The sequence below is a fragment of the Salmo salar genome, chromosome ssa27, assembly GCF_905237065.1.
Source record: "Salmo salar chromosome ssa27, Ssal_v3.1, whole genome shotgun sequence".
Lineage (NCBI taxonomy): Eukaryota > Metazoa > Chordata > Actinopteri > Salmoniformes > Salmonidae > Salmo > Salmo salar.
The window spans coordinates 30,329,127-30,346,514 of NC_059468.1; the positions used below are offsets into that span (position 1 = coordinate 30,329,127).

General features: G+C 42.5%; 1 protein-coding gene across 1 annotated transcript in view; it reads left to right on the forward strand.

The window, feature by feature from the left end:
- slc25a13 (solute carrier family 25 member 13) overlaps nucleotides 1-17,388 on the forward strand; it is a 90,901-nt gene that overhangs the window by 18,313 nt on the left and 55,200 nt on the right. Inside the window, exons 4-6 of the mRNA XM_014178472.2 lie at nucleotides 3,364-3,479; nucleotides 5,714-5,853; nucleotides 14,200-14,346. Coding sequence (XP_014033947.1) covers nucleotides 3,364-3,479; nucleotides 5,714-5,853; nucleotides 14,200-14,346 — 403 coding nt within the window. The remainder of the gene's footprint in view (nucleotides 1-3,363; nucleotides 3,480-5,713; nucleotides 5,854-14,199; nucleotides 14,347-17,388) is intronic.

Below are 17,388 nucleotides of genomic sequence, written 5' to 3' on the forward strand. Positions count from 1 at the left end.
ATACTGCATACATTTTTTCTTGCCAATGCGTCTGCCTCTGTTTTTACCCCAGGTAGGATTCTATTTCACAGAGATGAGTCAGGACGGGGTAATCGTTTCTGTGAGTAGAGGGGGTTTGGATGTACGTAAACAGTGTAATGCATTTCTTTGCCTCCCTCTGTGACTGTGTAAATCAGGTGATACACTCACTGACAGCCATCACAGTCTCTCTCTATCTGCCTGGAAATCACTTTTCTCTCTTGTTATTCACCCTCCCCAGACTTGGCTGGCTGAGATAGATACACTCCCTCTCTATGTCTGCAAATTACTCATTCAGCACATGTAGACATCCCTACTTCTGTCTCAAAGATGTGTCAGAGATGTTTCCTCCCTCCTCTCTCTCTATCTCTCTCTCCCCTCTCTCTCTCTCTCTCTCTCTCTCTCTCTCCCTCTCTCTCTCTCTCTCTCTCTCCCTCTCTCTCTCTCTCCCTCTCTCTCTCTCTCTCTCTCTCTCTCTCTCTCTCTCTCTCACACATACACACTTATTTTTCTCTTTCTCTCTTTTTTCCGATGGAAACCTCTTCAAAGTATGAAACCCTCTGAGGTTAGTCTCTGGGGTTAAAACTTTGTAAAGAGAGCATTCTGGGAAAATAGCAGTCCTCCCAGCCAGCCATGTGCATTTTGGTGTGGTCTTGGTTGTCTGCTTGGAAGAACCCAAAGCATCCAGCTCACCAGCCGGACAGCTAGCCAGCCAGTCAGTCAGCTAGCCAGCAGTCACCTCTGGGTGGAAGGCTGTCAGTGACAATAGCAGGGACAGGGGGTTTATGAAGGGATCGTCTTTCCTTTTACTAGCAGGGATAAAAGCTGTCTCTCCAGCCTAATCCGCCCAAATGTTTATGCTGTAAACAGTGTTCTAGACCCTCGCTAGCTGCTGAAGATGACAGTAAAGTCTAGACTTTCATAGACACCCTCGAACAAAGACATGAAGGATGTCTACCTCCACATCGACTTTCTACAAAGAGACACTTTCAACCTTTGTTGACTTCTGACTCTCAGTCTAAGATTTAAAGTGAATAACAATCCCGTCCATGTGGTATAGCATTTACTGTGTACGTCTTACATTTCCCAGAAACATAGTCTCATGTTCGTAAATGCATATGTTTGTGCACTGTTTACTCAGACCATGGACATGCCTAGAAAACACCTGGTCCCGTGCCATATAAATTGATGGTTGGTAGATACTGTTGGTTGATTTGATTATTGGAGTCTCTGTTTGGTCTGCATTGCAAAGTGATGCCATCTCTTTTTTGGGGGTAATTGTTTTGTAGTAGTCATAGCAATGCTAATCAACCATCATAAGCCTCATCCCTGGCACAATCACCAGTGTGTGTGTGTGTGTGTGTGTGTGTGTGTGTGTGTGTGTGTGTGTGTGTGTGTGTGTGTGTGTGTGTGTGTGTGTGTGTGTGTGTGTGTGTGTGTGTGTGTGTGTGATATACCCCCTGAACACTCACATCTCCTTCTCCCAAAGTCATCTGAATACCCCTGATAATCAACAGCAGTGAAAGTTACAGTAAAATGCTCATAATCCGTGTCTAGAAAAATACTGAAACGCTAACAACATAAATTAATGTAAGCTGATATGCAGACAGTATCTGTTTTCTCCCCCGCACTCGTCTGTATTATTGTCTACAGTAACTCATGAAATTACCTTCCAAATTGGTAATTTTTATGTTTCAGAAAATTTTCCTTTTCAACGTTCAATATGCTTCCAGCCGCGAGAGCTGTAAATATGTTAGCTTTTCTCTAACAGCCGATGCATGGACTCAGCAGCGCGCTTTTGTACCCCTCCACCCACTCCCTACCAACAGGCCCCTGTTCTAAAACTGTCAGCTAGCTTAGTTAATACAACAATTACTCTTGACTTTTCAACACGACAGTTTTTTCTACGCTGTAAGGCAGGAAGAGCATGCATACAAGCCTACAGATTCCAAATGAATCCATCTTTGAATTTCATCAGTAACAAAATGAATTAGAGTAGCCAGAAAAATGTAATCATCGCTCCCCTGGAAATTGAAATAGATTAGAGATGCATGCTCAGGGGACTGCTCATTAGGACTGACCCTGCGTAATTATAGTATCCATTTGTGAAATTCATAATGGACTTGAGGCAACTTTGAACTGAGCATGAATTAAGACTAGATTGCGCCGTGGTCCCCAGGGCTCCCATGGATCAGTTGGTGTATTCTCCCTTTGTTATAGATGATGTGGGCATATTAGAGAGAAGTGTAGTACAATGGTATTAATGACACATACATTCTGTAGCCTACACATCAAGAGAGAGAGAGAGAGAGAGAGAAAGGGAAAGAGAGTGAGAGAAAGAGAGCGAGAGAGAAAGAGAGAGAGGGAGAAAGAGAGTGAGAGAGGGAGAAAGAGAGTGAGAGAGAGAGAAAGGGAAAGAGAGTGAGAGAAAGAGAGAGAGGGAGAAAGAGAGTGAGAGAGGGAGAAAGAGAGTGAGAGAGAGAGAAAGGGAAAGAGAGTGAGAGAAAGAGAGAGAGAGAAAGAGAGAGAGGGAGAAAGAGAGTGAGAGAGGGAGAAATAGAGTGAGAAAGAGAGTGAGAGAGAGAGAGAGAAAGAGAGAGAGTGATAGAACGAGCGAGAGAGAGATTGAGAGAGTGAAAAGATTGAGAGAAAGGGAGAGAGAGAGAGAGAAAGAAAAAGAGAGAGAGACAAAGAGAGAGAAAGAGAGAGAGAGCAAGAGAGAATTTACCCTCCTAATACATTGTTGGGCTTGTGCACAAATGTACATTTTTGTGCTGAAATATAGGCAATACAGTAAAAGTGAAAGGATATCCGTTCAAAACTCCCTTTGTGCTTGTACACCTGTTTATAATGGCAGAGGGGGAAATGTAAAACGTCATATTTAATCCTTTTTACATGTGTAAAGTTGCCCGTCAACGTTATAGCAGCCAACTCAGCCTGGCACACTATAGTGAAATGAAGAACAGAGTCCTTTCAAAACCTTTTTTAATGTTTTCATTTTCCTACAGTCATACTCATTGGATTTAGGACATTTCACTCAGCTGAGAAGTGGCCTACTTGAATTAAGATTGACATATATTGATAGGCTGTTCTGTCGATTGGTTTTGTCACCCAGTAAAGCCCAGTGTTGTACATTGAAACTTGTATAGTTCTCTTAATGATTGCACTACACGTGCTGTAAAATGTGTCAAGTATGAACAAGTACAAACTACTACGTTTGTATCCATTTTTTGCTTGTTTTACTGATAGTCCTCTGCTTTTTCATTGTGGAACAGGACATTATCTGTAGACCTTTAGAGGATATCCTAACATTCACCTTCCTCTCTCTCTCTCTCTCTCCATCAGGTTGATCTCCTTCCAGGAATTTGTGGCCTTTGAGTCGGTCCTCTGTGCTCCAGATGCGCTCTACGTGGTTGCCTTCCTGCTGTTCGACAAGACGGGCAAAGGAGCAGCCACCTACGGTACGTAACGTTCCCTCTCTGATTTGATTGACAGCTCTATTTCCAACCCCCTGGTTTGATTTGTGACCGCTGAAGTACAAAACAATGTGGACACTTATAGCTAGGATATTCATATTGAAGTGAAGGAAGAATTCTTAAAGCTGTTCTCAAGTACACTATAAGCTATTTTATTTACTGAAAGTACATTTCATTGGACATTTATTTTTATTTTGTTATTTTGGAAGAGGTAAAAATACATCATTTTTACTGAACAAAAAAAGACCTAAAAAATGATATTGTCACATATAACCATGAGAATCAATGACAGTAACCTTAGCCCCTATGGAGATGACAGATATTTGTTGTGGAGGGGTGGAGGGGGAGAAGACATGTCTGTCTGGTGGAGAGGTGTGTGTTTGTGATTGGGACCATTACCTAGAAGGCTCCAAGCCCAGAGGTGAGAAGAGGACACATTTTTACGTGATTCACATTTCCCTAATTGATTTAAACAACCTTCATTTTGCCTTCTGTAGGTGCGCCAAATTAGCACATTAGGACTGATTTGAAATGCGGCGCACATATCTTGGGCACAAACAGAGAGAAAGTAAATTCCGTTCTAATTGTTGGTAGTCGGCAGGGAGTAAGATCATTGTGGTTGATTATGTATGCACATATGTAAATGTTCATATTTAAAAGGAGCAATTAGACTATTTATCAGTGACGTGGTGTATCTGGTTTGGTAATTAAAAGCTGTGTTGTTTTTCTGCCTTCTGAAAGGTTAATGAATATAGCCTACTCCGACGCTACCGTGGCTATGCTAGGAGATGCAACAAGAAGGGGAAAATTGCATGAAAAACATTACACATGCCCATACGCTGCTGTTTATCGCTCATGTTCAGCTACCATTTCACCGAAAGCAAATAACTTGTGATTGAGATTATGGTCTTGTCAAAGTCGCTTTATTGTGATCCATTACATGATTTTATCTCTTTTTTCAATTTTTCCTGAGATTAAATGGCCTTCTCCAACTCAACCAAAATAACAAGTCCTTTATAACATATTGACAGCATGAATTGCTGTGGCTTAGTTCCATTAAAGACAGTTTGTTTTTCCACATCATAAATGGTGTTTTGTTATTAATTTTTATTTCATTTTTGTACGTTGTTTTCTTGTTTGTTAATAACCTGTGTAATTCCTATTAAGTGATCGCGGAAAAACAGATATTTTTACATGAAGGGATGAATGCACTGTTAATTTTAAGTGTTTTATAAAAAGTAAATCCATAATTTCGTGGAATAGAGTTAATTAAACTGTGACATGAAACACACATTAAAACAGGATTGTACTTCAGCCAAAGAGACCAAAAAAGAGAAGAATAAAAGGTTGCCTGAGTGTTGACAGGTCCATAAAGGCTGATAATATAAACGGTAGGTAGGTCTGGAATAGGGAATGGCACTGCAGTGTTACACTGCCCAGTAAATGCAGCATTTTTATTGCCTCATTAAAGTGTAAAACCTGCTGGAGCTGTCTTGTTCCGAAAGGTATGGCCTGATCTGGCTGGGGAAAAAATCTCACTCCCATTTCTCTGGTTTGCATCCCAAATCACATAACTATTCCCTAAATAGTGCACTACTATCGATCAAAAGTATTTATGGAATAGGGTGCAATTTGGTACGGATCCTCTCTCATTTCTCTTTAAGTTATTCATTCACTGATACATACTAGTAGGTTTGAAACACTTTTTTTGTTTAGTGGTGTAATAAGAAGTAGGTTTCTTTCAGACTATCTGTTGTTTTGGTTTCTCTGATAAGGCTGTAATCATTTGGGCTGGTGATCAATGTCTCCCACCTACATTACCTCTACTGAATGAGATTGTCAGAATTAGAAAAGCATATAATCACATAGCTTTGCATACTTTATAGCTACGGTAGATGTCAATCCATCATCGTTGTTTAGACCTATGGTTTCAGGGACCTGTAACTTCCGTAGTTATTAACACATACTTTTCTAATATGAAATCTATAAAAAAAATAAAATGGTCAATGATGAAAATTTCTACAATTTGATAGAAAATAATAACACATTTCTTCCTGACATAATACACAACATTGTCTCCCATGTCTGCAAGTAACCGAGTCTTGTGAAGCAATGCTACTGCTAACCAGCCATCTACAATAGTCTGTTTGTCAGCAGGGTCAGAATGAAAAGGGGACTGATTTCATTAAAGGTGCTCGTCTTGTCTGGTCTCTCCTCAGAGGACGTGAAGCAGGTCTTCAGCCAGACCACCAACCATCAGCACATCCCCTTTAACTGGGATTCTGAGTTCATGCGGCTGCACTTCGGCACAGAGAGGACCAAGCACCTCAGCTATGGAGAGTTCACCCAGTTCCTCCTGGTGGGTTGAAATTCTCTATATCACCTTGCACTCACATAGACTGTCTCTCTCTCTCTCTCTCTCTCTCTCTCTCTCTCAGCAGTCTGTGTTAGATCTTTACTCTAACCTGCTTGTCTGTATTCACACTCTGTGTGTGATGACCATGGTGTGTGTGTCTGTATTCAGACTCTGTGTGTGATGACCATGGTGTGTGTGTCTGTATTCAGACTCTGTGTGTGATGACCATGGTGTGTGTGTCTGTATTCAGACTCTGTGTGTGATGACCATGGTGTGTGTGTCTGTATTCAGACTCTGTGTGTGATGACCATGGTGTGTGTGTCTGTATTCAGACTCTGTGTGTGATGACCATGGTGTGTGTGTCTGTATTCAGACTCTGTGTGTGATGACCATGGTGTGTGTGTCTGTATTCAGACTCTGTGTGTGATGACCATGGTGTGTGTCTGTATTCAGACTCTGTGTGTGATGCCCATGGTGTGTGTGTCTGTATTCAGACTCTGTGTGTGATGACCATGGTGTGTGTCTGTATTCAGACTCTGTGTGTGATGCCCATGGTGTGTGTGTCTGTATTCAGACTCTGTGTGTGATGACCATGGTGTGTGTCTGTATTCAGACTCTGTGTGTGATGACCATGGTGTGTGTGTCTGTATTCAGACTCTGTGTGTGATGACCATGGTGTGTGTGTCTGTATTCAGACTCTGTGTGTGATGACCATGGTGTGTGTGTCTGTATTCAGACTCTGTGTGTGATGCCCATGGTGTGTGTCTGTATTCAGACTCTGTGTGTGATGACCATGGTGTGTGTGTCTGTATTCAGACTCTGTGTGTGATGACCATGGTGTGTGTGTCTGTATTCAGACTCTGTGTGTGATGACCATGGTGTGTGTCTGTATTCAGACTCTGTGTGTGATGACCATGGTGTGTGTGTCTGTATTCAGACTCTGTGTGTGATGACCATGGTGTGTGTCTGTATTCAGACTCTGTGTGTGATGCCCATGGTGTGTGTGTCTGTATTCAGACTCTGTGTGTGATGACCATGGTGTGTGTGTCTGTATTCAGACTCTGTGTGTGATGACCATGGTGTGTGTGTCTGTCTTCAGACTCTGTGTGTGATGACCATGGTGTGTGTGTCTGTATTCAGACTCTGTGTGTGATGCCCATGGTGTGTGTGTCTGTATTCAGACTCTGTGTGTGATGACCATGGTGTGTGTCTGTATTCAGACTCTGTGTGTGATGCCCATGGTGTGTGTGTCTGTATTCAGACTCTGTGTGTGATGACCATGGTGTGTGTCTGTATTCAGACTCTGTGTGTGATGCCCATGGTGTGTGTGTCTGTATTCAGACTCTGTGTGTGATGCCCATGGTGTGTGTGTCTGTATTCAGACTCTGTGTGTGATGCCCATGGTGTGTGTGTCTGTATTCAGACTCTGTGTGTGATGCCCATGGTGTGTGTGTCTGTATTCAGACTCTGTGTGTGATGACCATGGTGTGTGTGTCTGTATTCAGACTCTGTGTGTGATGACCATGGTGTGTGTCTGTATTCAGACTCTGTGTGTGATGACCATGGTGTGTGTGTCTGTATTCAGACTCTGTGTGTGATGACCATGGTGTGTGTGTCTGTATTCAGACTCTGTGTGTGATGCCCATGGTGTGTGTGTATGTATTCAGACTCTGTGTGTTAAAAGCTATGGTGTGTGTCTGTATTCAGTGTACTATTTGATGCCCATCCAGCCTCGGCCTGACACACACAGACTTAGGTTCCTCTACTTGGTCCTGTTTCCCAACACAGCTCATCATATTGACCTGATTCTACTTGGTCCTGTTTCCCAACACAGCTCATCATATTGTCCTGATTCTACTTGGTCCTGTTTCCCAACACAGCTCATCATATTGTCCTGATTCTACTTGGTCCTGTTTCCCAACACAGCTCATCATATTGTCCTGATTCTACTTGGTCCTGTTTCCCAACACAGCTCATCATATTGTCCTGATTCTACTTGGTCCTGTTTCCCAACACAGCTCATCATATTGTCCTGATTCTACTTGGTCCTGTTTCCCAACACAGCTCATCATATTGTCCTGATTCTACTTGGTCCTGTTTCCCAACACAGCTCATCATATTGTCCTGATTCTACTTGGTCCTGTTTCCCAACACAGCTCATCATATTGTCCTGATTCTACTTGGTCCTGTTTCCCAACACAGCTCATCATATTGTCCTGATTCTACTTGGTCCTGTTTCCCAACACAGCTCGCCATATTGTCCTGATTAGGCATTAATGAAACACTGAGGTTATACTTTAGACCACGCTGGCATTTGTTTTCCATTACAGTTAAGTGACGTAACCACCAATATAAACCCACTCCACCTATACACCCTTCTATCGAAAACAGGTAGACGTGTTCTCTTCCATAAAGGATAGTATCAGCCGTGCTGCTGCTGCTGCCCCGCATTCCTTTTGTATTTGTGGTGTGCTAGCCATTTTCCAATATGATGTCTAGACGTGAAATCAGGGGAGAGGGAGACTGGAGGAGAGGGAGAGTGGGGGAGAGGGAGAGTGGAGGAGAGGGCCTTGCCAAGTTTGCATCTACACTCACTATATCTGAATGAGCTTTCTATGTTACACTTAACTTGGACCAGATGGGTTACACTGTGAAGAACACACTGATATTGTGTGTGTGTATGTGTGTGTGTGTGTGTGTGTGTGTGTGTGTGTGTGTGTGTGTGTGTGTGTGTGTGTGTGTGTGTGTGTGTGTGTGTGTGTGTGTGTGTGTGTGTGTGTGTGTGTGTGTGTGTGTACGCGCGCTCATGCATGTGTGTGTTGTAGCCAGTTACATTAGGGAAATATTTTGCATTCAGGGCTCGCACAGTTCGACTCCAGTGGTTTCCAATACTTCATACCAGAAGTACAGCAGTAATGCTCATAGCTCAACTATGAAATACACATTTCCTATTTCACTCACTTCATTTAGTCAGTTTGCCCCAATTTCATAGCTATTGATTCATGTCATAATAACTGAGTCAGAAAATAATTTTTTTCTGTGGTTCTTATTTAATTCAGGGGCTGTGATTTAAGTGTTTTCCCAGTAGTAGAGGAGAAAATGGTTGTTATAAATCCACTTAGACCTGAGTGAAGACCTTTACTGTTATTTTAAGTTATTCAGTTATTTTAATTAACTACTATTTGAAAATACTATAATTTCTATTCCCCCTTGTAATGTGAATGATAATACAGATTTAAGATGTGTATCTCACAGTTAAGCACAGTAAATGTGTAATAATACATACTTTTATTATACAACAAATATACTGCATGTACATTCAGGGGACAGTTTATTAGGTACACCCATCTAGTACCGGGTCGGACCCCCCTTTGCCTCCAGAACAGCTTGAATTCTTCGGGCATGGACACATTGCTCAATTGGTATCAAAGGACCTAACCTGTGCCAGGAAAACGTTCGCCACACTCAGTCAACTTACCTGGTTAAATAAGGGTTAAATAAATAAAAATAAAAAATGACACCACCGCCACCAGCATGTACTGTTGACACCTGGCAGGATTACACCAAATCCTGATTCAACAGGAACTGGGATACATCGAACCAGGCGATCACGTGCCCACTGGGGCGGCTTCTTCTTGTTTTTAGAGTGGTACCTGGTGTGGTCGTCTGCTGCAATAGCCCATCCGTAACAAGGACTGACGAGTTGCGGCATTGCGAGATGCCGTTCTGCACACAACTGTAGCTTGCACGATTTTTGACATTTTCGTTTGACCTCTCATCGGCAAGCTGTTTTTGCTCACATGACTGTGTTTTTTTGTTTGTCGCACCATTCTCTGTAATCCCTAGACACTGTTGTGTGTGAAAAGCCCAGAAGGCCGGCCGTTTCTGAGATACTTGAACCGGCGCGCCTGGCACCAGCGATCATACCACTGCACCATGCTCAAAGTTGCTTAGGTCACTCGTTTTGCCCATTTTAACGTTCAAGCGAACAGTAACTGAATGCCTCGATGCCTGTCTGCCTGCTTTATATAGCAAGCCACGGCCACGTGACTCATTGTCTGTAGGAGCAAACCATTTTCGTGAATGGGGTGGTGTACCTAATAAACTGGCTACCCAGTGTACTGTATATACTGAGGTTTATTTTCAGTGGTTTCCTCAATGGGGTTACTCATCCTTATACATTGTGTTTACTTGCATAATCATCCATAATGATGACGAGCCAGATGCACACAAGATGGGATTATCCCGGAAAAACGTTTGCGCTGCAAATTCCTCGCCAATTACTGTCTCGATGGATGCCAGAGATTCTCCAAAATTACATGATTTGCATTTCAAATGGCACCCTATTCCCTATAAAGTGCACTACTTTTGTCCAGGGCCCATAGGGTACTGGTCAAAAGTAGTGAACTATGTAGTGTATAGAGTGCGATTTGGGATACAACCATTATTTTTTTCTCATTAGCGGGGTTTTTTCAGGATCAGAAATGAGCTTAGGTGGTGGACGTGGCAGGGGCAATGGGCACAGTCAGCCAGTCAGCGCGGCTGAATTTTAGAGGCCCCCATCTTGGCTGTGTAGAAAAATGTGTACATTTTTAAACTTAGAGAAATTATTGCTGTTTTAAAGCATATTTCCTGTAATTCTACACATTTTTCCATGGAGGTGAGAGAAAAAAATTATATTTTAAAGCTAATTTCATGCGATTCTACATGTTCTGCCATGGAGCTGAGAGAACCTTTAACAGTTTTAAAGCACATTTTCTGCAATTCTACACGTTGCCATGGCTAATGCTGTGTTCCTATGCTCAAACAATAATACAATCAATACTGCTAAATTCATTGTTTTGGGAATTTTGGCACCAATATACAGTATAAGTCTGTGGCTGGCACACTGAACATGGATGGAGGGCATTAAAGTGGCCTTGTTAAGTTATGTCTGAGCTTTTGAAAGGTACAGTCTATGATCTGGGGTTGTGTTTTCAATGGTAATTTCAATGCTTGATATTCACCAATTTAGCTGGGAAAAAAACAGAATCCCAGACTGTAGCTTTAAGGGTTAGTAATGACTTTAACCTGGTGTGTGTTGATCGGAACCACTGGGAACAGTTAGAGGGAATCTGTACAGTATTTCTCCTGCAGGTATTCCATTGTTTAAAGACCTTAAACAGCAGGAAAGACGCCAACGCCTCTCGTATTGAAACCCAAAACAGAAGTGGCTCGTCAAATGTTTTTTTATTCCGTCCAGTCCAGGGACAATTAAAGTGAGTGTAAATGCTGTGGCGGTCTGTGTAGTGGTCGTCAGAGGCTGAGCTCTCCTCCTGAAATGAAAACCATGTCTCTAAAACACTCACAGTTACAATAAAACTGTAAACTGACTAGATTCTGTTGTTCCATGTGGTTGTGGCAGTCCAGGCAGCTCCTAACTCTGCTCAGTGTTGTCCAGCCTAAAGAGCTCAGGGATATTTTTCCCTTTACACACACGCTTTTATTTTCTCTTTTTCTCCTCCTTTCTCTCTTGTTTTGACTATACCGCTCCAGTTCTTTTTTCATTCGCTGTTTTATCTGTGGTAGTTTCTTTCCCCCCTCACATGTTTATTGGTTTGGACCTATTCATCCCAAGTTCAAAAACCAACTGTAAAGAGTCTTGGAAATGTCCCATACCCAAGTGATTTGTTTATTTGCGATATGTTCCTTTGTATGGTTTCCATTTTGGACCTCCTCAGTACATTTACTATAACCTCCCCTAATGATGACTCTCCTAACTGATCGTTATATGGCAGTAGGTAGTTGACGAGCTCCTATGCGGAATCATAAGTGCTTGTTCCTGACACCCTGCTCTCACAGAAACCTGGTTTGCAGATCACACCTCTTTTGGGAGAAATGTCTCTACTTATTCTCCCCTTTGTATTCAGCTTTATGTAGGTGTCAATCTCCTCAAACTGTTTTCTGGAGTTATTGAGCGTAGCCTGGGGCCTGTTATGTTATCAAAAATGTTAGTCACTCAGACTTAGACACTGGAGTTCTTATGACACAGAATGGTAGGGAGGAAGTAGAGTTTTATAGTCAAAATCCTTATAAAAATAATATTCAATAACATCTCTAATTTACTGAAATAAAGTCAGTAAGTAGCCTATTGGTATTCAAGTTTTACAGTTATTTGAATTGTGGTATTTTCAGTATGAGCCCAGAGGAAGCGGTTTTGTTTACAGGGTGTCTCACCAGACGTGTGGTCACAGGTACAGTAGTGATAATGGCTTTTAATTTCAAAGCCCCACTGGAGCCTTCCCATGAGCCTGTCTGTTGTCTCTACGGTCCACAGAGGAGGAAGTTGCTGTGCCGTGTGTGTGTGTTGTGAAATAGTGAGCAGTTAGGTGATTAGCCAGTCTGCATGTGTATCCCCTGGAGTGCCTTAATGGGGGATTTGGACTGGTGAGAGAAACACAAACGACGCCCCACTGCAGCAGCATGAGGGGAAGGAGAGGACAGGAGAGAGGAGGAGGAGGAGAGGAGAGGAGAGGAGAGGAGAGCAAATTACTGCAGCTCCGCCAAACGCTGGTTCCCTGTAACTGAGAGGGAAAATGGCGTCAGGGGGCTCATCAACGGCAATCCTGCTTCTCCGAGAAGTGTGTGTGTGTGTGTGTGTGTAGGTACACCCTCATCTGAAGTCATTAAAATGTTATAAGAGGACACTATTTTGCACAACATGTCTAAATCATGTCACAGAAATATAATGTTACCGGGTTTAACCGAGCAGGACGATGTCTCTGTGGCCGTGTGTTTGTTGCTCTATGTCTCTGAAGCTAGGAATGTCTGTGTGATTTAAAGGCTATCTGTGTGATTTAAAGGGTATCTGTGTGATTTAAAGGTTATCTGTGTGATTTAAAGGGTATCTATGTGATTTAAAGGGTATCTGTGTGATTTAAAGGGTATCTGTGTGATTTAAAGGGTAGGGTATCTATGTGATTTAAAGGGTATCTGTGTGATTTAAAGGGTATCTGTGTGATTTAAAGGGTATCTGTGTGATTTAAAGGGTATCTGTGTGATTTAAAGGGTATCTATGTGATTTAAAGGGTATCTATGTGATTTAAAGGGTATCTGTGTGATTTAAAGGGTAGGGTATCTATGTGATTTAAAGGGTATCTGTGTGATTTAAAGGGTATCTGTGTGATTTAAAGGGTATCTGTGTGATTTAAAGGGTATCTGTGTGATTTAAATGGTATCTGTGTGATTTAAAGGGTATCTATGTGATTTAAAGGGTATCTGTGTGATTTAAAGGTTATCTATGTGATTTAAAGGGTATCTATGTGATTTAAAGGGTATCTGTGTGATTTAAAGGGTATCTGTGTGATTTAAAGGGTATCTATGTGATTTAAAGGGTATCTGTGTGATTTAAAGGGTATCTGTGTGATTTAAAGGGTATCTATGTGATTTAAAGGGTATCTGTGTGATTTAAAGGGTATCTGTGTGATTTAAAGGGTATCTGTGTGATTTAAAGGGTATCTGTGTGATTTAAAGGGTATCTGTGTGATTTAAAGGGTAGGGTATCTGTGTGATTTAAAGGGTATCTGTGTGATTTAAAGGGTATCTGTGTGATTTAAAGGGTATCTGTGTGATTTAAAGGGTATCTGTGTGATTTAAAGGGTATCTGTGTGATTTAAAGGGTATCTGTGTGATTTAAAGGGTATCTGTGTGATTTAAATGGTATCTATGTGATTTAAAGGGTATCTGTGTGATTTAAAGGGTAGGGTATCTGTGTGATTTAAAGGGTATCTATGTGATTTAAAGGGTATCTGTGTGATTTAAAGGGTATCTATGTGATTTAAAGGGTATCTATGTGATTTAAAGGGTATCTGTGTGATTTAAAGGGTATCTGTGTGATTTAAAGGGTATCTGTGTGATTTAAAGGGTATCTATGTGATTTAAAGGGTATCTATGTGATTTAAAGGGTATCTATGTGATTTAAAGGGTATCTGTGTGATTTAAAGGGTATCTTAGAAAAAAGGTGCCATCTAAAACCTAAAAGGGTTCTTCATCTGTCCCCACAGGAGAACCCTTTTAAGAACCCTTGTTGGTTCAAAGTAAAGTAGAACCCTTTTGGTTCCAAGTAAAACCGTTTTGGGCTCCATGTAGAACCGTTTCTACAATTATGTTAATGGTTAGGGTTAGGATTAAGATTAGGTTTTTGGGTTCGGGTAAGTGTAAGAGTACGGGTTAGGGTTTAGGGAAAATAGAATTTTGAATGGGACTGAATTGTGTGTCTCCACAAGGTTAGCTGTATAAGACTGTGTGTGTGTGTGTGTGTGTGTGTGTGTGTTATTAATCTGTGTGTGTGTTCCTCTGTCTCCTCCCCAGGAGATGCAGCTGGAACATGCGCGGCAGGCCTTTGTTCAGAGGGACAAGGCCCACAGCGGCTCCATCTCCGCCCTGGACTTCAGGGACATCATGGTCACCATCCGGCCCCACATGCTCACACCCTTTGTGGAGGAGAGCCTGGTGGCGGTGGGTCTGGCTCCCTGGTTCTTCTCCCTCTCTCCCTCTATCCCTCATCCTTCTCGCTCTCTTCCTCTATAATTCTCCCTTTCCTTCCCCTAACGTGTCATTAAAGCCTTTTACTGCAGTGGGCTAAATCAGGGTCACACAGTCTTTCTTGGTAGTCTTAAACAATCTACATCTACAATCTACATCAACATCTACTTGAAACAAAAGTATCCACCTCACACACATGGTTATGGGCTTAAACAAGAAGACACCTTCACCATGTCAGATATAGAGATGAAAAGTATTCCATTTTGAGTCTGCATCCCAATATTACACTTTATATACATCACAGAAGACTGAAATATAACAAAACTGTTTGACATAGAAACACCGGATTTTCAACATTTAAAAAAATATATATGTTTATTAATGATGAAATTATGAAAAATATTAATAACATTCCACTCGTGAGACCACTAGGTCATTTGACTGCAGGAAAGAGCTACCTCAAACCTCTCTGGCATCAAACCAGGCAGTTAAATGTCTCTCCCTTCACACACACACACACACACACACACACACACACACACACACACACACACACACACACACACACACACACACACACACACACACACACACACACACACAGCTGTTTTGGTGTCCTCTCTTTTACTCTCTCTGTGTGTGATGATTAAATGAACACCAGTATGGTATGTTTGTGTGAGTGAGTATGTACAGTATGTGTCACGTCACACGTTTGTTTGTGTCTCTGTCTGTTTTCCTCGTGTGTGTGTGTGTGTGTGTGTGTGTCTCCCTCCACATCTAGGCCATTTTATAAACACCTAGTGAACTCTGTCATTTCTCCCACATTGTTTACCTCATAAACCAGCCATCTCAGGGTCCATGTTAGTAAACACACACTCACTGCCATTACAGCAGACGCATTTAAGACAAGGCTGTGTGTGGAACCATGCCTACACACTATACACACATTTACACACATTCTCCCTCTAATCTCTCTCACACACACTGAAACATGATAAATGATAAATAGAATGCTCAGTTTTCCCAAATATTTGATTTTCTCTCCCTTTGTGTCCCTGTACATGGCTAGGGTGTAGATTTAGTGGCCAAGGCACAGTAATATGATGTTTCAGTGAACAGCAGAGGCTGCTTGGATTTTGGATGTTAGATAAATGAATATTTTTGTCAGAAGAGGAGAAGCTTCAACCCAAGTAGCCTCTTCCTCCTTCTGCAGATGGCTTCTCTCCCTCACTGCTAGCTGTGTTGGGCGCACTGCTGTGTCTGTAAAGCAAACAGCGCCATCTAGTGAAACGGATGGTTTCCAGTGTTTTCTCCCCACCCCCACAATCTAGAACAGTACAAGATGAATATCCGCAATATTTCACCCATGCTACTTTATGTACTTTTAAACAGACTTAAATGGAGAGACATAATTCCTGTGACAGTTAATCTGCAGTGAAAGAGTTGTGTTGGGAGGACAGTGTGCAGTGAAAGAGTTGTTTCGGGAGGACAGTGTGCAGTTAAAGAGTTGTGTTGGGAGGACAGTGTGCAGTGAAAGAGTTGTGTTGGGAGGACAGTGTGCAGTGAAAGAGTTGTGTTGGGAGGACAGTGTGCAGTGAAAGAGTTGTGTTGGGAGGACAGTGTGCAGTTAAAGAGTTGTGTTGGGAGGACAGTGTGCAGTGAAAGAGTTGTGTTGGGAGGACAGTGTGCAGTGAAAGAGTTGTGTTGGGAGGACAGTGTGTAGTGAAAGAGTTGTGTTGGGAGGACAGTGTGCAGTGAAAGAGTTGTGTTGGGAGGACAGTGTGCAGTTAAAGAGTTGTGTTGGGAGGACAGTGTGCAGTGAAAGAGTTGTGTTGGGAGGACAGTGTGTAGTGAAAGAGTTGTGTTAGGAGGACAGTGTGCAGTGAAAGAGTTGTGTTGGGAGGACAGTGTGCAGTGAAAGAGTTGTGTTGGGAGGACAGTGTGCAGTGAAAGAGTTGTGTTGGGAGGACAGTGTGCAGTTAAAGAGTTGTGTTGGGAGGACAGTGTGCAGTGAAATAGTTGTGTTGGGAGGACAGTGTGCAGTGAAAGAGTTGTGTTGGGAGGACAGTGTGCAGTGAAAGAGTTGTGTTGGGAGGACAGTGTGCAGTGAAAGAGTTGGTTCGGGAGGACAGTGTGCAGTGAAAGAGTTGTGTTGGGAGGACAGTGTGCAGTGAAAGAGTTGTGTTGGGAGGACAGTGTGCAGTGAAAGAGTTGTCTTGGGAGGACAGTGTACAGTGAAAGAGTTGTGTTGGGAGGACAGTGTGTAGTGAAAGAGTTGTGTTGGGAGGACAGTGTGCAGTGAAAGAGTTGTTTCGGGAGGACAGTGTGCAGTGAAAGAGTTGTGTTGGGAGGACAGTGTGCAGTGAAAGAGTTGTGTTAGGAGGACAGTGTGCAGTGAAAGAGTTGTGTTGGGAGGACAGTGTGCAGTGAAAGAGTTGTGTTGGGAGGACAGTGTGCAGTGAAAGAGTTGTGTTGGGAGGACAGTGTGCAGTGAAAGAGTTGTGTTGGGAGGACAGTGTGCAGTGAAAGAGTTGTGTTGGGAGGACAGTGTGCAGTGAAAGAGTTGTGTTGGGAGGACAGTGTGCAGTGAAAGAGTTGTGTTGGGAGGACAGTGTGCAGTGAAAGAGTTGTGTTGGGAGGACAGTGTGCAGTGAAAGAGTTGTGTTGGGAGGACAGTGTGCAGTGAAAGAGTTGTGTTGGGAGGACAGTGTGCAGTGAAAGAGTTGTGTTGGGAGGACAGTGTGCAGTTAAAGAGTTGTGTTGGGAGGACAGTGTGCAGTTAAAGAGTTGTGTTGGGAGGACAGTGTGCAGTGAAAGAGTTGTGTTGGGAGGACAGTGTGCAGTGAAAGAGTTGTGTTGGGAGGACAGTGTGCAGTGAAAGAGTTGTGTTAGGAGGACAGTGTGCAGTGAAAGAGTTGTGTTGGGAGGACAGTGTGCAGTGAAAGAGTTGTGTTGGGAGGACAGTGTGCAGTTCATACACTTTGAGTCTCTATTTTAAGCGTTAACTATTTTCTC